This window comes from Cervus canadensis, chromosome 2 (assembly GCF_019320065.1).
Source record: "Cervus canadensis isolate Bull #8, Minnesota chromosome 2, ASM1932006v1, whole genome shotgun sequence".
NCBI classification, from domain to species: domain Eukaryota; kingdom Metazoa; phylum Chordata; class Mammalia; order Artiodactyla; family Cervidae; genus Cervus; species Cervus canadensis.
The window spans coordinates 78,395,216-78,419,781 of record NC_057387.1 but is presented as its reverse complement, the minus strand read 5'-3'; the positions used below and the strand labels follow the sequence as shown (position 1 = coordinate 78,419,781).

Genomic DNA, 24,566 nt, shown 5'->3' with positions numbered 1-24,566 from the left:
TAAGGTATAAATCATATCATATGACACAATTTTTTTTTTTTTTTATTAGTTGGAGGCTAATTACTTCACAACATTTCAGTGGGTTTTGTCATACATTGATATGAATCAGCCATAGATTTACACGTATTCCCCATCCCGATCCCCCCTCCCACCTCCCTCTCCACCCGATTCCTCTGGGTCTTCCCAGTGCACCAGGCCCGAGCACTTGTCTCATGCATCCCACCTGGGCTGGTGATCTGTTTTCACCATAGATAGTATACATGCTGTTCTTTTGAAACATCCCTCCCTCACCTTTTCCCACAGAGTTCAAAGTCTGTTCTGTATTTCTGTGTCTCTTTTTCTGTTTTGCATATAGGGTTATCGTTACCATCTTTCTAAATTCCATGTATATGTGTTAGTATGCTGTAATGTTCTTTATCTTTCTGGCTTACTTCACTCTGTATAAGGGGCTCCAGTTTCATCCATCTCATTAGAACTGATTCAAATGAATTCTTTTTAACGGCTGAGTAATATTCCATGGTGTATATGTACCACAGCTTCCTTATCCATTCATCTGCTGATGGGCATCTAGGTTGCTTCCATGTCCTGGCTATTATAAACAGTGCTGCGATGAACATTGGGGTGCACGTGTCTCTTTCAGATCTGGTTTCCTCAGTGTGTATGCCCAGAAGTGGATTGCTGGGTCATATGGCAGTTCTATTTCCAGTTTTTTAAGAAATCTCCACACTGTTTTCCATAGTGGCTGTACTAGTTTGCATCCCCACCAACAGTGTAAGAGGGTTCCCTTTTCTCCACACCCTCTCCAGCATTTATTGCTTGTAGACTTTTGGATGCAGCCATCCTGACTGGCGTGTAATGGTACCTCATTGTGGTTTTGATTTGCATTTCTCTGATAATGAGTGATGTTGAGCATCTTTTCATGTGTTTGTTAGCCATCTGTATGTCTTCTTTGGAGAAATGTCTGTTTAGTTCTTTGGCCCATTTTTTGACTGGGTCATTTATTTTTCTGGAATTGAGCTGCAGGAGTTGCTTGTATATTTTTGAGATTAATCCTTTGTCTGTTTCTTCATTTGCTATATTTTCTCCCAATCTGAGGGCTGTCTTTTCACCTTACTTATAGTTTCCTTTGTAGTGCAAAAGCTTTTAAGTTTCATTAGGTCCCATTTGTTTAGTTTTTGCTTTTATTTCCAATATTCTGGGAGGTGGGTCATAGAGGATCTTGCTGTGATTTATGTCGGAGAGTGTTTTGCCTATGTTCTCCTCTAGGAGTTTTATAGTTTCTGGTCTTACATTTAGATCTTTAATCCATTTTGAGTTTATTTTTGTGTATGGTGTTAGAAAGTGTTCTAGTTTCATTCTTTTACAAGTGGTTGACCAGTTTTCCCAGCACCACTTGTTAAAGAGGTTGTCTTTTTTCCATTGTATATCCTTGCCTCCTTTGTCAAAGATAAGGTGTCCATAGGTTCGTGGATTTATCTCTGGGCTTTCTATTCTGTTCCATTGATCTATATTTCTGTCTTTGTGCCAGTACCACACTGTCTTGATGACTGTGGCTTTGTAGTAGAGTCTGAAGTCAGGCAGGTTGATTCCTCCAGTTCCATTCTTCTTTTTCAAGATTACTTTGGCTATTCGAGGTTTTTTGTATTTCCATACAAATTGTGAAATTCTTTGGTCTAGTTCTGTGAAAAATACCGTTGGTAGCTTGATAGGGATTGCATTGAATCTATAGACTGCTTTGGGTAGAATAGCCATTTTGACAATATTGATTCTTCCAATCCATGAACACGGTATGTTTCTCCATCTGTTTGTGTCCTCTTTGATTTCTTTCATCAGTGTTTTATAGTTTTCTATGTATAGGTCTTTTTAATTCCATTGTATTCAAAGAAAACATTTTTATGATTCTAATCTCTTTAAAGTTATTGAGACTTGCTTTATGGTCTAAATATGGTATAATGTTCTAAATATGGTAAATGTTCTTTGTGTGCTTGACAAGAATGTGTATTCTATTACTGAAATGTTCTAAAAGGACAGTTAAGTCAAGTTGGTTGAGTTCAAATCTTTATTCTTGCACTGTCTTACTTGTTGAGAGGGATATTGAAATCTCAGACAGTAATTGTGGATTTGTCTATTTCTTCTTGCAGTTATATTAGTTTTTGCTTCATCGATTTTGAAGGTCTGTTATTGGGTGCATAAACCTTTAGAATTGTTTTGGTCTGTTAATTAATTGATAAAACCCTTCTTTATCCCTGGTGATATTTTTTGGTCTGAAATATACTTGTCTTATATTAAGCTTTCTTTTGCATAGGGTTATATGGTATATCTTTTTATATTCTAAAACATTTAATCTATTTGTCTTTATGTTTAAAGTTTGTTTCCTGTAGGAAGTGAATAGTTAAATCTTGCTTTTTTATCCAATCTGGTAATATCTGCCTTTTAATTAAGTTGTTTAGACTACAGGCATACTTTGGGGATAAGGTGGGTTTGGTTCCAGACCATTTCAATAAAGCAAATATTGCCATAAAATAAGTTGCACAAATTTTTTGGTTTCCCAGTACATATAAAGGTTGTATTTACACAGTATAATAGTGTATTAAGCATGCAATAGCATTATATATAAAAAACAGTATTGTTGTTTAGTTACTCAATTATGTCCAACTCTCTGTGACCCCAAGGACTGCAGCATGTCAGGCTTCCCTGTCCTTTATTATCTCCCAGATTTTGCTCAAACTCATATCCATTGAGTCAGTGACGCCATCCAACCGTCTCATCCTCTTTCACTCCTTGTCCTCCTGCCCTCAATCTTTCCCAGCATCAGAGTGTTTTCTAATGAGGTGGCCAAAGTATTGGAACTTCAGCTTCAGCATCAGTCCTTTCAGTGGATATTCAGGATTGATTTCCTTTAGAATTGACTGGTTAGATCCCCTTGCAATCCAAGGCTCTCAAGAGTCTTCTTCAACATCACAGTTAGAAAGCATCAATTTGTCAGCCCTCAGCCTTCTTTATGGTCCAGCTCTCACATCTGTACATGACTACTGGAAAAACCATAACTTTTTAACCATATGGACCTTTGTTGGCAAAGTGATGTGTCTGCTTTTAATATACTGTCTAGGTTTGTCATAGCTATTCTTCCAAGGAGCAAGTGTCTTTGAATTTCATGGCTGCAATCACCAATGCAGTGATTTTGGAGCCCAAGAACATAGAATCTGTCACTGTTTCCATTTTTCCCCATCTATTTGCCATGAGGTGATGGGAACAGATGCTGTGATCTTTGCTTTTTTATTTTTTATTTTTTTATTTTATTTTTATTTTTATTTTTTTTGCTTTTTTAAATGCTGAGTTTTAAGCCAGCTTTTTCACTCTCTTCTTTCAGCTTCATCAAGAGGCTCTTTAGTTCCTCTTTGCTTTTTACCTTTGGTGTCATCTACGTATCTGAGATTATTGATATTTCTCCTGAGAATCTTGATTCCAGCTTATGCTTCATCTAGCTTGGCATTTTGCATGATGTACTCTGCATATAAATTAAGTAAGCAGAGTGACAGCATACAGCCTTGACGTGCTCCTTTCCCAATTTTGAACCAGTCTGTTGTTCCATGTCCGGTTCTGACAGTTGCTTCTACATACCTTAATTAAAGATTACTTTATGGCTAAAAAGTGCTAATCATCATCTGACAATGCAGGGTTGTCAATGAAGCTTCAGGTATAAAAAATGCACTATTTGCAAAGCACAATAAAGTGAAGAACAGTTAAACAAGATATGCCTGTATTTACCTTTTATATGACTATTGATATAGTAAAGTTTGTCATCTCACTGTTTACTTTCTATTTGTTAAATTTGCTTTGTTCCCTTTTCCTCTTTTCTACCTTCTTTCAGAATATTTGAATATTTCTGGTTTCTATTTTATCTCTTTGCTGGCTGATCAGCTATAACTTTTTATTATGTTATTTTGCTGGTTACTTTAAGGTTTTGGTATACATCTTTAACTTATCACTGTCCACCTTCAAGTGGTATTGTATCAACTCACATATAGTATAAGAACCTTGGAGTGGTGTATTGCACTTCCCTCCTCCTGGTCTTTATTATGCTATTAGTGTCATATATTTTATTTATTTGTGTCTTATACATGCCACAATACATTGTTTTGTTTTTGTTTCAACAGTCATTATCTTTCAAGAGATTTAAGTGGTAAGAAAACTTACGTATTTGCTCATGTAGTTATTTCTGGTATTTTTCATTCCTTTGTATGAATCCATATTTCTGTCTGCTAAATTTCATTCTTTTTCTGCTTGAAGGACTTATTTTAACATTTCTTACAATGCAGGGGTGCCAGTGATGTATTCTTTCAGCTTTTGTATCTCTGAAAGAGTCTTGCTTTCATTTTTGAAAGGTATTTTTGCTGGGTATAGAATTTTGGGTTGATGATATTTTTCTTTCTGTAGCTTTAAAGATGTTGCCCTTTTATCTTCTTGCTTGTTTTGTTTACTGTGAGAAACCTGATGTTATCCTTATCTTTCTTTGTACATAATGTCTTTTTTACTCTTGACTGCTTTTAAGATTTTTTTTCTTTATCACTAGTTTGGAGTAGTTTGACTGTGGTGTGAAGTGGTGTCATTTTCTTCATGATTGCTTGGATTTTGGTGTTTTCTTGAAACTGTTGTCTCATAGCTTTCACAAGTTCTGAATTTTTTCAGCCATTTTGTCTTCAAATATTTTTTTCTATCCTCCCCTCTCTTCACTTTCCTTCTGGATCTCCAGTTGAACATATATTAGCACGAATGAAATTGTGCCACATCTCACTGATGTGCTTTTATTTTTTTAAAGAATTCTTTTTCTTCTCTGTGTTTTCATTTGTATAGTTCCTATTGCTTTGTCCTCAAGTTCACCAGTCTTTTTGATCTTTTCCTCAGCAATATCTAATATGTCATAAATCCCAGTCAGTATATCTTTTATGTTGGACATTGTAGTTTGTATGTCTAAAATTCCAGTAAAAAGACTTCCTTGTTTTTGTTTATCTTTTTGAACATATGTAATATTGTTCTGGGGTTTTCCAGGTGGTGCTAGTGGTAAAGAACCTGCTTGCGAGTGCAGGAGATGTAAGAGCAATGAGTTCAATCCTTGGGCTGGAAAGATCCCCTGGAGGCGGGCATGGCAACCCACTCCAAGACTCTTGCAGCATGGCAGGCTATAGTGAATCTCATGGACAGAGCAGCATGGCAGGCTATAGTCCATGGGATTGCAAAAAGTTGGACATGACGGAAATGACTTAGCACAGCACAGCACAATATTGTAATATTAATAACTCTTTTAATGTCCTTGTTTGCTAATTCTAGCATTTTTGTTAGTTTGGGTTCAGTTTTGATTGACTGAATATTCTCTTTTTGGCTTGTGTTTTCCTGCCTATTTGTATGCTCAATTGATTGCCAGACATTGTATTAGTTACCTTTTTGGGTGCTGGATATTTTTGTATTCTGAGTATTGCATCGTGTGAATATGCCACTTTATTAATCCATTTTACTTGTGGTGGAGATTTGGATAGTTTTCAATTTTTGGCAATCAGTAAGAGCCCTGTGGTGAATATTTTTGTACATGTGCTTTAATGAACATGTATATGGATTTTCATACAGTATGTGTACCTGGGGATGTAATTGCTGAATCACAGGGTATTCATATGTTCAGTCTCAGTATATACTACCAGATAATTTTACAAACCAGTTGTGCTAATTTATATTTCTACTAGGTGTGTAATGAGAATTCTGCTTGCTGTCAGCTCACCAGTACTTGAAATTTTTCATATTTATTAGAGAAACATTTTATCTTAATTTGCATTTGTTTGATAACTGATGAAATTGAGCATATTTTCATAGATATTTTTCCATTTAAACATGCCTTCTATTAAATTGTCTCTCTAGATTGTCTTCATATATTTTGGATATGAATCCATTTTTGAATATATCTATAGGAAATGTTGTCCCCTCCTCCCTTAGTTACTTTTTCATCATTTATGTTTTGAAGAGCTCATAATTTTAAAGAGTTCATAATTTTAATATAATCTGGGTGACTTTTTTACTTTCTTAAATGGTTAGTAGTTTTTGGATTCTGTTTAATAAATCTCTGCTCACTTTAGAACATGATTTTCTCTCTCTTGTGTTTTGAAGCTGTTGTATTGTGTGTGTATGTTTTCTCTCTGATAATTTTTAAGATCAGCTCTTTGTCTTTTGTGTGGGCTTCATTTTATTCTACTCAGAATTCATATATTTCTTAAAATCTGAGAAAATTTCAGTCACTTTTAATTATAGTTTTTCTCCATTTTTCCTGTTCTCCTGTACATCTCTGACAAGCTTTTCTGTTATTAGTTTTTTTTTTAATGTCTCTTAAATTACTTGGTTTTTAAATACTTTCTGTTATTTTGCCTCTCTGTGCTGTGTTCTAAGTAATTTCTTTAGTTTCTCTGGTTCCTTGATTATCTTCTGAGTTATGTATAGTTTTCTATTTCATCTATACCAAATTTCTATTTTCTGTTATTATTATTTATTTCTAGTAGTTCCATTTGGTTTTCTTTTATATGCGCCTGGTCAATTTTAATAGTCTGTTTTATGTTATTTGTCCAACTTTCAGTTCCCTTCTATTTTTTAAACACATGCATACTCTTTTACTGTATATCTGATAATTATAATACTTATACTTTCAGGCTTTATTTTCAATTTATTTTACTTCTGATTATTTTTCATATTAGCTTGTTTGGTTGTGATTTTTGTTGGTGAGAAGCAGACTTTAACTGAGCTCTCAGTATTCCTAGTGATTCTCTTCTCTTTCCTCTATCAGCTTTCTTTCTCACTCTTCTAGTGGTTCTTTTAGGTATTCTCATTCTTCATAAGCCTCTGCTCAGAAGTCTGTTCCATCATGGGAAACAAAAGCAAAGCAAAACAAAATTTAAAAAACATCTCTTCCTTTGATTCCATTTATCTTGCATTCACCTGACAAATGTTTATTGTGCATCTCCTATGGACTGAACTCTGTGTTAGGCACTGAACATTGAGAGGTCCAGAAGATAAACACATTTCTTCCTCTCTGGTATACTTGAAATCTGGATGGGAAGCAGATGTAAATTAAAAATTATTCTTGATATAATTAATACTGCAAAAAGGAAAGCCAATCAAAGAGTGGAATAGAAGGAGCAGTATTATAGTGGAAAATGAATAGGACAACAAAGTTCATTTAGTACTAGCAGTTTTCCAATAATATTTAGAGTAAATATTAAGAGGGAGACTAGATCTTAAAAGGATAAGGAATTAGTCCCTTTGTCAAGGTAGGAAATTAGGAACTATGTGTTTGGCAAGCCACAGGATAAGGTATTATAGTTATGTGTTATTGTATTCAATTTAAAACAAATTTAAATGTCTCCTAAAGTAGAAACTTTGGACATATTTATAGTGCCATATTCAGTTTCCAGGCATTTTAATTTTTATTTATAATTAGATTCAAGCTTTAGTATTAAGAGAAATTCATTGATAAGAGAGGCTTGGCATGTATTCTTTTAATTATTAAAACTGTATGCTACAATTTAGCTCCATTAAACTGAATATTATGAAGCTTGGGTGATTGTAATTTTTTCAGAATGAGTTTGAAGAGGGATAGAGGCAGAAAACATGAGGAATAAAAAGCATGATAAAACTGCTTTAACATCCTGCAGAATGGCATTAAAAATTAAACTCCTTGGAATTGAGAGTTATGGGCAGATTTATTTACCTATCCATCCATCCACCCAAACTAGCCAACATTTGTTAGGATCTGTTTGTGCTAGGTACTATATGCATGCAGAAGCTAAAAAGATGACTAAGACTTTCTCTCTGGAAAGATCAAGGAATGTTAGTTCATTTTGAGCACAGGTGTTTTGTAAATTGTTGGGCAAATAGTGACCATAGTTTTCACATAGAAATTGTAGTAGAGAGAATCAATTTGGAAAGGCTTTAAAAAATTACGTATGTGAGTGGCAACAATTTAAAAATATATTTTAACATGATCGGGTAACAACATATTTAATAATTTTATTTGTTGTTGTTGTTCAGTTGCTTAGTCATGTCTTACTCTTTGCGACCTGATGATGGACTGCAGCACTCCAGGCTTCCCTGTCCTTTACTGTCACCCGGAGTTTACTCAGACTCATATCCATTGAGTTGATGATGCCATTAGCTTATTAGTTTTGGTTTTATAATTTGAGTATAAATGTTCCTAACAATAAATACGTCTTTATTTTATTTGAGCTAGTTATCTGATTATATACATTTTTACATATTGGCAAATCATGATATTTTATTTGCAAATCTCATTTTAGAGAGCACTAATATCTATATCTTGAGCCAAGTGAGGCAAAAAGGAAACATATTTTTATATTATCTCATTAGACTTGATTATATTTGGAATATAGAATATTATTATTAACAACAGAATTACTGATAATACCTTATATTAGTTAGTACCAAAGTGTACAAAACATTTCAGCATTCATTCTCATTTGATTTTCATAACAGTCTGAACAGAATGTAAGATTTATCTTCATTTAAATCTGAGAAAAGAATTAGATTGTGCCATACTCCATACGAACAGTAATGGGAACATATTACCATTACTGACATTTCTTTGTATATATTTATATATTACTTTGTATATATTTGTTTATATTTTTATATATATTTATATTTTGTAGATGAAAATGAACTCTTACCTGCAAGGTCAGGGTGTACAATAGAAGATCATGTGATTGCAGGAAATGTAGAAGAATTTCGTAAAGATTTCATTTCAAGAATATGGCTTACCTACAGGGAAGAATTTCCTCAAATAGAAGGCTCAGCTTTGACAACAGACTGTGGTTGGGGCTGTACGTTAAGAACTGGCCAAATGCTGTTGGCTCAAGGACTCATACTACACTTTCTTGGTAGAGGTAAATCAAGTTTTTTATTTTGGGGGGTTTTATTGTTGTTTAAATTTGAACTCTAGCTTGCAAACTGAATGAAATTCCCTGATGTTAATTTTCTTGACTCTCTAATGTCTTCTGAAGTTGTAACTAATTTAGCAAGTAACATAACATCTTTGTTGAATTGGGCAAGTATGACTTTAACTTTCATGATTCACCTTTCCAAAATACAGGTTGAATGTAAATATTATTCATGGCTACCACTATGAATTAAGTTCAAGTTTTAGTAGTCTTTGGACTTTTTTGGTTTTGTTATTATTTAGTTCTTTTCAATTGGACTCTCTGGGTTATCTGCAGTTTTAAATTCTGGCAGCAATGACTGAGCAGATAATTATTGTGCAGTTAATATTTTTACATTAAAATATTTTTATGTTATTTAAATCTTAGGAAATTTTGTATTGATTTCTTTATTTTTCTCTCTATATATTATCAGTGATGCTTTAAAATTATTTTTGTGTTTATAAATATGGCTATAATCAGTTAAATTGATTGTTATTTTCTATTAATAAATAAGGTCATCATACTTTTAGACTCTCAAAAATGTCATTGATACCTAACTTACATGTATCTATTTTTTCTGATGTGCCACCTTTCTTAACATTTCCACTAGTTTATTTTTATGTAATATGTACGTTTGTAGGAGGATTTTAGTTTACCATTTTAGGCTATTGTATCTGGTTACTACTAAGTATCATTATATTTTTTTAAGTGTTTGATAATTTTCTGCAATGCCCAGCAAATATTTAATAACCTTTCTGTAGGTATTATTGATGAGATTGTTTAGAGAGAATATTTATTCCAGAATGGTGAAGATATTGCAAGGAAAGGAACTTTTCAGCTTTTCCTCATTTATTTGTAGTCTCCTGCAATCACGGACACAAATTGGAACGCTTTTCACAGTCCTGACTCGGCCTCTGAACTCGTGACTCATTTGGCTAACTTAAAATTTCATGAATGTTTGGGGACTGTCTTATTATTAAAAAGAGTGAAGTAGTGATATAGTTGATTTTGTATGGGGGGAATCTTTGATCTCTAATGGCTTTATTAACTTCATTTACTAGAGAATTGATACTCCCCAAAGAATAATTAAATTATTTTGAAAGGAGTGTATGAGAGAAAAAACCTTGAAAAGAAATATTAAACTTCCATGATCAAACTTTTATTTTAATGTATAACCAAAACAAAACACATTTTCTGAAGTGACTCTGTCATGAATACTGTGAATGATATTCAATATATTTATTGTGCCTTTCGGTAGTCAAGATTGGACGTCTGGTGAGCAGTATTGGTAATGGAATATAAAAGTCTTTATTCCATCTTCGTACTATCAAAAAAAAAAAGAAAAGAAAAGAAAGGGAAACATATTCTTGAATTGTCCATTTGTACCTAAGTTTGCTATTTTTTTCTCTTTCATTTTGTTAATTTTTTCCGGATTATATGTAATATGCTACTGCTGCTACTAAGTGGCTTCAGTCATGTCTGACTCTGTGCGACCCCACAGATGGCAGCCCACCAGGCTCCTCCATCCCTGGGATTCTCCAGGCAAGAACACTGGAGTGGGTTGCCATTTCCTTCTCCAATGCATGAAAGTGAAAAGTAAAAGTGAAGTCGCTCAGTCGTGTCCGACTATGTGCGACCCCATGAACTGCAGCCTACCAGGCTCCTCCGTCCATGGGATTTTCCAGGCAAGAGTACTGGAGTGGGTTGCCATTGCCTTCTCCATATGTAATATATTCCCATTTAAAAAATTTTAGAAACTACAGAAAAGTGTGGAGAATAATATTTCAACTCTAAAGAAAACATCATTGATAAATTAGCATGTTTTCTCTGCTTGTACCTTTATTTTTTTAAGCAGCTTTATTAATCTACATACTATAAATTCACTCATTTAAAGTGAACAATATTTCAGTGGTTTTTAGTATGTTTACAAAATTTTACAATTATCCCCATGATCTAATTTTAGGACATTTTCATCTTCCCCCAAAGAAACCGCATACTGATAGTGCTGTGCTGTGCTTAGTCGCTCAGTTGTGTCCAACTCTTTGCAACCCCATGGACTATAGCCTGCCAGGCTCCTCTGGATTTTTCCAGGCAAGGATACTGGAGTGGGTAGCCATTCCCTTTTCCAGGGGGTCTTCCTGACCCAGGTATTGAACTGGGGTCTCCTGCATTGTAGGCGGATTCTTTACCAGCTGAGCTACAAGGGAAGCCCATACTAGTAGTGGTCATTCCCAATATTCCTCCTTCCCCATGTACAACCATTAATCTACTTTCTGACTTTATTATTTTAGTTTAGTAACTCATATAACTTTAAATGCTGCATACTTATTTTAGTAGAATTGTTGGTGTCTAACTATTTAAAAGATCTGAATAATTTGCTTTGTAACTACTATAGCTTGGACCTGGCCCGATGCTTTGAACATTGAAAATTCAGACTCTGAATCATGGACTTCCAACACTGTAAAAAAATTTACTGCATCATTTGAAGCATCACTTTCAGGGGAAAGAGAACTCAAAACCCCAACAATTTCTCTGAAGGAAAAAATCGAGAGATACTCTGATGATCGTGAGATGCAAAATGAAATTTATCACCGGAAAATCATCTCTTGGTTTGGCGATTCCCCCTTGGCTGTCTTTGGTTTACATCAGCTAATAGAATATGGAAAGAAGTCTGGGAAAAAAGCTGGAGATTGGTATGGACCAGCTGTGGTTGCTCACATTTTAAGGTAAAATTGTTTTAAAGTCTTTCATCTTATGACAGTGGTCCTCAGGCTCAGAGATACTGGTTTTTGCAGTGCATATATGTTATTAGAACGTTTAAAATCTAACTGTATGAGAATATTCATAAAGGAGCTTTCATTTGTTATTAGGGAAAAGACAAGACATATTGTGACTCTAGTCACATTTAATTTATCTACTGACAAATTTTTCTTCTTTTGCTCATAGGTATGGATATCCAAGGTCTCTTTCTATCCAGGTTTTCACTAGGCTACCTTACTGAAATGTTCTTAAAACTAACAACTCTTTCAACCTTGGAACATGCATGACATTATAGTTTTTTTTTTTTAAACAGTGTAACCTGGGGGCTGTAATGTACTGATAGTGTAATGAAATGTCAAGAGCTAAAATTGATGTTTCCAGCATTTCTTTGCACACATCAAATTCTTGTGAATTGTAAATGTATGGGATTATTAATATAATTATATCATAGTAAAAGTAAAGGGTATGTGATATTCAGAGTACTTAGAAAAAAGTTGAAAGTCAAACTTGACTATACCTCAGGTTTATAGTGCCATTTACTACTGAAGTTTTAAAAAAACTGTCTCATTTGTTGTATGTCCCATTATTATTATTGAGTCATTAATAATATCATCAAAGTACAGCATGTTATAGTAAATTTGGTCCATTTAGAATAATATACAAAATCCAAATGATTGCAATTTTTTTTGCATATTAAAAGGCTTTATATTTTATAGGCCAATGCTTGCAGTTGAAAAAATATTTGCCTAATGTTATTAAATGGATTATTAAGAATAATATCAAGTCCAGTTTAGTATGACATTTATAAAAACATAATCATAAAAACATAGTTTCTACTCTTCAAGATGTTATATTCTATACCCCCAAGGATCAGGGCACTTTTTCTGAAAAGACCTGATAGTAAATAGTTTAGGCTTTTCAGGCTCTATAAGGGCTCTATTGCACATTTTTCTCATTTTTAAATTTTTTTGTTTTACAGTCTTTGAAAACTAAAAACCATTTTTTAGCCTCAGGTTGTACAGAAACAGGCCTCAGCTCCTGTTTGAACTGTGGGCCATAATTTTCCATCCCTCTTTTATACTGGCACATAAAAACATGCAAAATAAGGCATATTAAATAAAAAAATATAAAGATACAGTTAAATAAAAGTATTTTTCTACAATTTGTGTAATTTCCTTTTACAGATATTATGATTTTTTTTCATATCTTGTGAACCATTGAGGGCATACTTGGAAATATAGCATTATATTCACTTGGAAATATTTTTCAATTGGCAGTTTTACTTACAGAATTCTAAGACTTGAAAGTAGGAAATTCATCTGTTCAGGTCCTATAGGTTTTTGAATGAAGGAAAAAAGTCATGCTATTGTTTAAAGAAAAGATAAAAAACTTTGAGTGTCCTAGAGAACAATCATATTTTGCTAATCAGTAATGTAATGGGCTTCCCTCATAGCTCAGTTGGTAAAGAATCCGCCTGCAATGCAGGAGACCCCAGTTCAGTTCCTGGGTCAGGAAGATCTGCTGGAGAAGGGATAGGCTACCCACTCCAGCATTCTTGGGCTTCCCTTGTGGCTCAGCTGTTAAAGAATCTGTCTGCAATGCAGGAGACCTCGATTCGATCCCTGGATTGGAAAGATCCCCTGGAGAAGGGAAAGGCTACCCACTCCAGTATTCTCCCTGGATTGGAAAGATCCCCTGGAGAAGGGAAAGGCTACCCACTCCAGTATTCTGGCCTGGAGAATTCCGTGGACTATGCAGTCCATGGAGTCGCAAAAAGTCGGACACGACTGAGCGACTTTCACTTTCACTTAATATGAGTTAATATGAAGCAAACCTTGAAGTGTCTTGTAATAGCACTTTTTAGAAAGCGTTTAATATAGCCAGGGTAGTTTGAGAGAAATTCTCTTTGGGAAGACTGGGTAGGGCTCATGCCTTTATACCCAAGAATTTAAAATTTTAAACTTATGTTTTTATGTTCTTTGAGTAATTTAGAGGAATATTCTACTTTGAAAAAATTGACGTGATTTTTTAAAAAATACCATTCAGGTAATAGTTTTGAAAGCAGGCACTAAAGGGTAAATAGGAAAGTCAAGAAAATGTTGGCTTTCTTTTTCTTTAAATGAAATCTTTAGTTATTAACTGGAATGTTAGGATTTTAAAGGATAATGCTTGTTATTTTCTTAGAAAAGCAGTTGAAGAAGCAAGACACCCAGACTTAAAAGGAATAACTATTTATGTTGCGCAAGATTGTACAGGTGAGGAATCTATTATATAATTCTACTTTTCATCCATTTATTTGGTTAGACCTTTTTAAAAATTTAGGTATAACTGATATATAACATTACATTAGTTTCAGATGTACAGCATAATTTGTATTTGTATATACAAATTTGTATGTTGCATTGGTTTCAGATGTACAACAGTATTTGTGTATATTGTGAAATGATTACAATAAGTCTAGTTAGCATCCATCACCATCCATTCTGTCCATTCCGTTCCCGTTGTCCAGTCGTTGGACTGTCCAGTTCCATTCTGTCCAGTCCTGTTGTCTGACTCTTTGCGATCCCATGGACTGCAGCTTGACAGGCCTACCTGTCCCTTACCATCTCCTGGAGTTTGCCCAAGTTCATGTTCATTGCATCGATGATGCCATCCAGCCATCTCATTCTCTGATGCACCATACATAGTTACAAGTTTTTTTGTGTGTGATGAAAACTTTTGAATATATAATATAATATTATTAATTATAGTCCCCATCCTGTATATTACATCCTTATAATTTATTTATCTTATAGCTAGGAGTTGTTCCTTTTAACCCCCTTCACTCTTTTTGCTCCCCCACTCTACCTCTGCCAACCATCAGTCTGTTCTCTGTATCTATGAGCTTGGTGTTTTATTCATTTTGTTTTGCTTTTTAAGATTCCACACATAAGTGAGATGATACAGTATTTGTGTTTCTAAGTCTGACTTATTATACTTAGTATAATGCTCTCAGAATCTATCCATGTTGTCACAAATGGCAAGATTTCATACTTTTTTATGGCTAAATAATATTATAATTTATATATATCTATAAACACATATAAATACACCACATTTTCTTTATTCATTATTGATGGACACTTAGGTGGTTTCTGTACCTTAGCTATTGTAAATAATGCTGCAGAAAACAAGGGGATGCATTTATCTTTTTGAGATAGTGGTTTTGTTTTCTTCATATAAATACCTAGAAGTAGAATTGTTAGGTCATATTGTAGTTCTATTTTTATTTTTTTGAAGAACTACTATAAGTGTTTTCCATAGTGGCCGTGTTAATTTACATTCTCACCAGCGGTGCACAAGGGTTCCTTTTGCTCCACATCCTCAACATTTGTTGTTACTTGTCGTTTTTGATAATAACCATTCTAACAGGTGTGAGATGGTATCTCATTGTGGTTTGATTTGCCTCAGATGGTTAGTGATGTTGAGCACTTTTCAATGTATGTGTTGGCTATTTGTATGGCTTCTTTGGAAAAATGTCTCTTCAGGTCTTCTGCTCATTTAAAAATTGGATTACTTGTTTTTTTGATGCTGAATTGTATGAGTCTGTTTATATATTTTATATACAAATATTTTTGTATATTTTGTATATTAACCCCTTATCATATATGTGATTGCAAATATTTTCTTCTATTCAGTAAGTTACCTTTTGATTTTGTTGATGTTTTCCTTTACTGTAACAGAAGCTTTTTAGTTTGATGTATTGCCATTGTTTATTTTTGCTTTTGTTGTCTTATGATGCCCAGTTAAAAAAATTATTACCAAAACCAATGTCAAGGAGCTTTCTGCCTGTTTTCTTCTAGGAGTTTATGGTTTCAGGTCTTATGTTCAAATCTTTGATGATCCATTTTGATTTAATTTTTGTGTATGGTATAAGATGGTGATCTAGTTTTATTCTTTTGCATATGGCTGTACAGTTGTCTCAACACCATTTATAATTAGATTGTTCAAAAGTATTTAGCTTATCCCAATTATACTGTAAGTGATTATGAAGGTGGGGACCATGTTTTCACATTTTTGTTCCAACATGGCACCCTATGTAGGCACTTATTAAATATTTCTTGATTGAATATATACTATGAATTATAAGTTGCAATATTAAAATAAATTCTTGAGGATAATTTCAGTATTTAAAAAGGCTACTTAAAAAAAGATAGGTGGGAAAATTTAACATAAGTATATATGTGGTCTGCATGTCTGCCAAGTACCTCCTCATTGGTGGATTTGTTTCAGGGAGGAAAATTCTCAGTTTGATTTGTCTCTTACTAGTCCTTCAATAAATCATCTGATCATGATGCAGGTATTGCCCAGAATGTAGCTTTGTTTTATTGTTTTGGGCCTTCTGTTTAATGACCGGTATTTATAGTAATTTTGAAACTCTGTTGGGGATAAAATAGAGACCTTAATTTCCTGATAAAATAAAGTGCCTTCAAAATAAAATTATTTATTTTTTATAGAAATGCTTTCAACAGGACAAAGTATGTTAATGTTGGGGAAAGTAGTTGTACTTTAATTATGTTTAATATAAGGGTGTTTATAAGAGGTCTGAGAGTACCCTGGTAACTGACTAGTGCTGATTGTATGGAAATAATGGTTAGCAAATACACATGTGTTTTGTTTGGGCTTTTGTTAAGGTTAATTGGATTTTTAAGAAAGACTGATAAGCCATGATTATAACCATATGAACATGAAAGTTTTAAGTTTTCAGATAAGTGTATGAATTTTGCAGATACTATATTTGTTTTTCAGGTAGGAAATCTTATAAATAAAATGTACTGTGTTAAGAGTTCTAATTAAGCCAAAGGATGTACTTCAACAATTAGTCATTAAATAATTTATGAATTTGCCTTTTGCACTTTTATTGATATCAATCAGCTTTGGTCTTTAGTGTCACATACTGTTAATTAAAGAACACAAAGCTACTCAATATCTAGGTGGTTTGTGTAATTTGAAGTAGATGTCTAAAATTTTGAACACTGATATTTAAAATTATAAAGGGAGAGTTTATATTACTGTAGTGCATTTTGATTGATTGTGAGGTTAGAAATTAGGTGAAGCCGGAGTCAATTAATAATTAATTCCCTGCCATTCCCTCATCTTTGTTAGTTTTTTTTCATTAGTGTTTTTAGAAGCTCCACTTCCTATTCATTTTCTTTTCTTCTCATTCTGTATTCTTTTCCTTTGTAATTACATATTTTTCCATGGCTTTAAATAGTTAGTACTATGCTCTATATACTAGGACTTTTAAAACTGCATTTCTAGTGCTACTTGTGTTAATATGAGGTAACCTCTATTTTCTGCCATCCTTAACTATTTCCATTTAGATGTTCTACAAGCACTTCAAATTCAGCACATTTAAAATTAAACCTATCACTTCTCTCTGTACATGGCTCCTTTCTTACTTTCTATTTTCACTGGTAGTATCATGTCCACATGTATGCTTACTTATTCTTGACTCTTTTCTTGTTGCTTATGTCTAGTCAGTCAACAAAGGCTTAACAAATTATACTTAAAATGGTTCTGAAATCTGTCCTCTCTTCTTCACTCTCATTGATACAGATCAGACCCTTATCTCTAACTAGAACATGGTTTCCCTATCTTTCTTTTCTATTTCTCATTCATTTAGTCCAAAGAAATTGATCATGTCCCTTAATTTGAAAACCAATGACTGTCTATTAACTCCAGTCTCAAGTTATTGTAGCATTTAAAATAAAGCACTTGAAGTCCTTTACCATTTGTCTTGACCTACATTTCCAGCATCAGCTGTCAACTGTCTTGCATGCTGGTACACCAAGGTACCATCAACCTGCACACCATTCTTTGGATATACCATCATTACCTTTTTTCCATGTCTTTGCTGATATTATTGTCTCTGCTTAGAATGCCCCTTATTATTAAAATGCTTTTTATTAACTCTTACTCATTCTTTAAGAACATGCTCTGAAGCCTTTTCCAGCTCCTATCAGGTAGAACTAGTTTATTATTCTGTGTTCTGTAACATTGTGGAAATACTTATATTAAATATTGCACTTTTAATTCACTTTTAATAACACCTTGTGCTTATCTGTAAGTCCTTGTAGATCAGTGTTAGGGGGAAAGTACCTGAACTGTTTTGTTGAGAATCATTACTATAGTGAGCCTCTGTTACGGAATTGGACTGTTTTATAGCCCTTCCATGTGTTGAAGGTGGAGGAAAAATACCGAAACATTGAGGCAGAAACTGAATTAAGGATCTTATTTGCATTTATATTTCCCTGACATAGAAAGCTTCAATAAATAGTTGGCCCTCAATAAATGTGTGTTGAATGAAATTGAAGAGTAAGAAGAAATTGAAGAGTAAGAAGCGCTTGATAAGGAAGAAATTGTTGTATATGCCAAGGGAATATTATTACTTTGTCTTTTTGCAACAATATTTGTTTCTGAAGGAGTAGTCCTTTGGAAAAACCCATTTGATTGGAGTATGTATTAGTTCAGAACAGTCAAAGATAGAAATGGTCATGTGTGTGCTGTCTCAGAAAAGTGAGAGAATTTAATGATTTATAATTAGAAGTTTTACTGAGTAGCTTGGCAAAAGTAAGAAGAATTGAAACATAGAACTTTTTTCCATTTTTGTAGCTTTAGTGTAGACTGACTATGGGAGGTACACAGTCTGTGTACATATTTGGATTTACCCAATCTTGTGGCTTTACAGTACCATCTGTCTCCTGTCAGTTCCCAAATTTTTAGCTCCATCTCAGACCTGTCCTCAGATAGAGGCCTTTTATGTCCTTAACTGCCTACTCATTGTCCCTGCTTGCATATATAGTAGGTATCTCAAGCTTAGCATGTCTAAAACTGAATTCCCGTGTCTCCTGCCTGTATTTTCCCTTCCTACAGTCTTCTATGTCTTTGTAAATGGCAGCTCTCCTACTCTGTTTGCTTATATCAAAAACACGCCAATCATCTATGACTCCTTTTTCCTCTCGTATATTATGTTTAACATATCACTTTTCACCACCTCCTCATGATCATCTTGTGACCATTCTGCATCTGGACAATTATTGCCTTTGTTCAGGCCACCATCATCTGTTGCTGGATTCTTGCGGTGCCTTCCTAACTTCTCTGTGTTTCAGCCCTTGCCTTCTGCAGTCCTGTGTTAATAAACACAGGAGCCACACTGATAAAATATAAATCCAGATCAGGACATTTGTTTCCTAAAAAACTCTTCAGTGGCTTACCATCTTACTCAAAGTAAAAACTGAAGTCTTTATACTGGCTTTTTAAGATTTCCTACCATCTGTCTTTGTTCTCTCTCAAGTTGTAACCTTATCTCCTAACCTCATTATCTACTATTGTACCCTTACTCACAGTCCCTCCAGAGGCACTGGCCTCTTGGTCTTGGAACAAGCTGTCCGTGCTTCTGCCCTAAGACATTTGCACTTGCTCATCTTTCTATCTGGAATCTCTTCCCCCAGGTATCTGCACTTCTTGGTTTATTCCTTTCTTTTAAGTCTTGAGTTCCCTACCAGCTTATTTTGAATTGTGCTCCATTTCGACACTTCCTATCCATCTTTCTTCGCCTCTGTTTTCCTTCAGAGCAGCTATCACCATCTGTCTTATCTTATATTTTACTTCTCTGTGTTAGAGGATATGCTCTATGAGGGCAGGGGTTTTTCTTCATTTTGCTCACTGCTGAAGACTCAGTGCCATATAATAGTTATCTGATAAATATCTATTGAATGCATGAAGGATGTGGGTAATTTTTAACTCGTTGAGACCTTCTTAATGATGTTAGAAATTGCATGACTGGCCCTTGTTGGGAGGAAAATTAGGGTACAAGTGTTTCTGAAAATTATTTTTTAAAAATCAATATGTATTAATTGTATTTTTTCTCAGTTTACAGTTCTGATGTAATTGATAAACAGTGCACTTCCATGGCCTCTGATAACACAAATGACAAAGCTGTTATTATTCTAGTTCCTGTTAGACTTGGTGGAGAAAGAACCAATGCCGACTATTTAGATTTTGTAAAGGTATGAAATAAGAACTAAAATTTTTTGAAGGCAATGCTAGCTAATATGAAAAATACAGAAAGTTTGCAATCTTTTTTCTATGAAATGGAATGATTTTTTAATTGTAGATTGATGATTTTGTAGTTGTAGTTTGTAAAATTTGACATTATAGATTTTAAATTTCAGTATTATAAGATCAGTTGTGATTTGAAGAGTAAGGTGTTCTATGAAAAATAAAAAGCCTTTTAATCTTTGCAGCTAATTAAGGGGATACAGAGCAGCAATAATCATAATCTGAAATATGTCTATAGTTCCCATTATTCTTATGTGTGATTTTTAAATGTATGTACCTTTATTTATTCATAAGCCCACATTAAACTATATCTAGGTAACTATTGAAACAAGATGAGTTTTTAAAATTACTGCTGCATTATCTTCTGCTTTGTTTCATGTGCTATCATAAGGTCCATAAGTAGGTAGAACACATACTTATATAGACAGAGATGATGAAGATAATGTTGGGGAGGTTCCAACTTTGTTTTCCTTATATTAACCAGTTACAAATCTGTTCTCTTTCAGAACATGTAATTTTTTTTTTCAAAAGAACCTGTCTAATTAGGTTATCTTGTCACAAAACTTCAACTTTTGAAATAGTCTGTTTGAAAGTTTAGTATTTATATTATTTGCATAGTTTTAATAAAATCAAGGCCAGAGATGGAATTCCTCTTTGAATGGACTGTCATGGCATATAGTAATCTTGAAATAAAGTTTAGATTTGTACCTCATGTGAAACACAATAATAGTCCCATATTGTGGTCCCAGTGTATATAGGTGGAACATGTATCCTCACTCTAGATTGTAGATTCCAAAAATCTAGAGCAGTTCATTTCAATATATTCAAGTCTTCTAGCTGATATCTTGGCTTTTCCTAATAGTTAATAAAAATTTGCAGGCTACTTGTTACTAATAATACCAGTGTGTGCATGCTGAGGTGCTTCAGTCGTGTCTGACACTTTGCAACCCTGTGGACTGTAGTCCACCAGGCCCCTCTGTCCATGGGATTCTCCAGGCAAGAACACTGGAGTGAGTTGCATGCCCTCCTCCAGGGGATCGTCCTGACCCACGGGGGAACCCGCATCTCTTGTGGTCTCCTGCATTGGCAGGTGGTTCTTTACCACCGGCGCCACTGTAACCAATAACATGAATCCACTAGATAAATGTGGGGCTTTGATTTCTAACATGTGGACTCTTTAGTAGACTTATTGGTGAAATGTGAGATGCTATGAACCATTTCATGGGGACTTTGAGACTTCTGGCATGCTGTTACGTCTCTGTTGTAACTAAATCTAAAATGGATTGCCTGCTTCTCTACTACCATGAGAAGATCAGAAACTGAGGCAATTTTGGAATCGACTTGCCAAAACCCCCTTTCTGGTGAAATGGGCTGTGGATAGCTTCATCTGGCTGAGGGCTTTGCTGTTTGGCAGCATTGAGAGCAGTTATCAGATGGCAGGACTCTGTAATCTTCTTGAGTGATTCATTGGAGTCTGCATTGTAGTGAAACAAACCACGGCTAGCTGTTAAAGTGATCCTTAGTACCTAGCATATAGGAGTTGCTTGACAGATATTTGTATAACACTTGTAATACAGATTTATCTCATTTTGCCCTCACACTAGCTGGGAACTCAGTTGTCTTTATAAAAAAACAGAAATGACAAAAGTTAAGTGATATGTTCAACTTCAGATAACAAAACTATTGATGGAGACCTGACCTTTCATTGTTTTTCATGGGTTCCCCCGAGAATCTAGACTTCCTAAAATGTAACATTTCTTTGATCTTCTACTAATTTAATTTATGCTACAGTCCACTTTTAGAATAGTATTAATAACTATTAATACATTTAAAATTTTTGATTATCAGGTAAAAATGTCTAAAATGGCTGAGTGAAGTGGGTATTATGTTAGGTGTGGTGCTTGGTGACAGGATGGATGGGTCAAAAGCCATAATGAGATCAAGTAAAGAGCCATTCATTTAGGAGTGAAAAAAATAGTGTGTCTAATAGACCTAAGAGAAAAGTAATCGTCCTCTTCTTCCTCTTTCATTTCTGCTCGCTTTTCTCTGTGTTTCCTCCTTCTCCGCTTCTGCCTCCCCCCACCCCACGCACTCCCCCTCCCTCTTCTCCGCTCTCTATGCTGCTTCCTCCTCCTTGGTCAGCGTTGTACTTTTTCCTGCCAAACCACTGTACATTATACTCTCTAAAATTCACCACTCAATTCTATTATCTAAATTTATTACCCAAGGTAATTCCATGGTATTTCAGAGATGGTACCATCTCTTGCTGCATTCTGTGAGGAGAAAAATTTGGTATGGTGCTTTATCATTCCTTACCACAAGAAGTTTACTTATTTATTTATTTTTAAAAGGACCTGGAATGAGGAAAATCCGATATGTTCTCTTTCTTCAGCAAGACAAATTAAGACTTTCCTTCTTTGACTGATTACTTCAGTCTTATTTATTGCTTCATGGATACAGCTCAATCAATTCTCACCACTAGATAACTGTGAAAAAGCTTTTTTAGGAACTGAAAAGTGTTTCAAGTTTCCAAAGATACAGCTTCTTATATGTAATGGCATTTTAGCTCCTAATCTACTTCTAAGTGTTTATTGCTAAATCTGCTCTATTTTGTTGTAAAGGAAATATAGATGTCAAGAACTAAAGTCTTTCTTCCATTACCCAAAATCGTTCTTTTTTCTGACAGTGTGTGAAGATTCTTGCTATGCGTTTTTTCTTTTTCTCTGGACTTTGAGGGACTTAGAACTTTTACTTTCTCATGGGTCCCTGTATCAGAAACATTGTATTTCAGCTGATCAGATTGCCTCAGGTCGAAGGCACTCTCTAATTGTGTTAAAGATCTTTATTTTGGGGGAATGCAATAGAATAATAGGACTGTAAATAGAATGATAATAACAGAATAATAATAAGTATTATTATCAAGTTTTTTGGTATAATTGCATCTTAATTAATTTTTGTTGCTGTTGTTATTTAGTCGCTCAATTGTGTCCAGTCCATCTCTTTTGTGACCTCATGGACTGTAACCCACCAGGTTCCTCTGTCCTTGGGATTTTCCAGGCAAGAATACTGGAGTGGGTTGTCATTTCCTTCAGGGGATCATCCTGACCCAAGGATTGAATCTGCGTCTCCTGCATCGGCAGGTGGTTTGCTTACCACTGAGCCACCTGGGAAGCCCCAATTGATTTTTCTCTGTTTAAGTTTTTCAGTTGCAGTTCTCCTTACCCCTCAAAAAACACCTCTATGATATTTTCACAAAGTATACAGAGTTTGCAGCCATTAAACATTGTAATATAGATCTATAGTTATTGATAGGAAAATGTTTAAGAGATCATGAGTGACAAAAGTTTCAGTGGCATATGTTATATAATGACATATATATATATAATTGTATTTATACATCTGTATGTGAATATATGTAATATAGATAGATGTCATGAAGGTATTCCCCTAAATGTGGTTAATGATGAACTCTGAGTGTTGGTGTTTTGAGAAATTTTTACTTTTTGATTTACTTTCTGTGTGTGTTTTTCGGTAAACCACCAACATACTATTTTTAAGAAAATAATTAAGTTTAAACAAAACTGTTCTGTTTACTTGTTAAAAGAGCATTTGTTCACACAGTCTATTTTTGTGTCTTCTAGATTTTGAAACATCCTCTCATTTAAGAGAAGGGAAGTTTATTGTTTAATACTTTGTGGGGTTTATAGAATAAACTTTATCATTATTAATGTATTCTACCATAATATATGCTAAAATTAGTATAGAAGCTATTGACAGTTTCTACATTAATAGAATATGGATATTAATTGATTCCACTGGGCATATTTTTAAATGACTACTCCATGGACATGATTTTTTTTTTAAAGTATAGAATTATTTAGGCCAGAATTATTCTCTGTTGGTCCAATGGTTAAGAATCTGCCTTGCAATGCAGGTGACGCAGGTTTGATCCCTGATCAGGGAACTAAGGGGGCTTCCCTGGTGGCTCAGCAATAAAGAATCCTCCTACAATGCAGGAGATGGGGTTTGATCCCTGGGTTGGGAAGATCCCCTGGAGAAGGAAATGGAAACTCACTCCAGTATTCTTGTCTGGGAAATATCATGGACAGAGGAGCCTGGTGGGTTGCAGTCCATGGGGTCGCAAAGAGTCCCACGTGACTTCGTGACTAAACAACAACAGGGTGACTAAGATCCTGCATGCCTCGGGGCAACTAAGCCCACACAGCCCAACAATTGAGCTGATGGGATGCAGCAAAAGGTCCCCCGAGCTGCAACTAAGACTCCACACAGCCAAAATAATAAATGAATGAATTAATTTTAAAAAAGAATTGTTTGGCCCACCTTAAGTAGATGCTTAGGGAACTACTAAATGATTTATTGAGGTATCATTGATATTTTATGATTAGTAAAGTAAGCTGACTTTAAATATAATAATAATTATTCTTTTACTTGGACTAGATTGTTTTCATTAGTCTGTTTTTATTCCAAATGAAGTAGCACAAAATTTTTGTCAAGTGAATGCCATTGATTAAAAATGATTTTTAGTTTGTTGTTTTAAGACAAGTTTCAGTGAAAATCAAGAACAATGCCTAATAATTATTTCTAGCATTTCAAGAAGTGTGATGAAAATATTACATTGATCACAGCAAAGTTGCACCAACTAACTGAAAGGCCATTTGTTTTGACTTTGGCAGAAATGTTTATTGCCTTTTCATAGTTATGTTGTTTATAATT

General features: G+C 34.3%; 1 protein-coding gene across 11 annotated transcripts in view; it reads left to right on the top strand.

The window, feature by feature from the left end:
* ATG4C (autophagy related 4C cysteine peptidase) overlaps positions 1–24,566 on the top strand; it is a 100,433-nt gene that overhangs the window by 44,659 nt on the left and 31,208 nt on the right. For all 11 annotated transcript variants that reach the window (XM_043461115.1, XM_043461109.1, XM_043461107.1 and 8 more), the window contains 4 exons: positions 8,703–8,936; positions 11,365–11,695; positions 13,914–13,984; positions 19,644–19,780. In XM_043461115.1, coding sequence (XP_043317050.1) covers positions 8,703–8,936; positions 11,365–11,695; positions 13,914–13,984; positions 19,644–19,780 — 773 coding nt within the window. The remainder of the gene's footprint in view (positions 1–8,702; positions 8,937–11,364; positions 11,696–13,913; positions 13,985–19,643; positions 19,781–24,566) is intronic.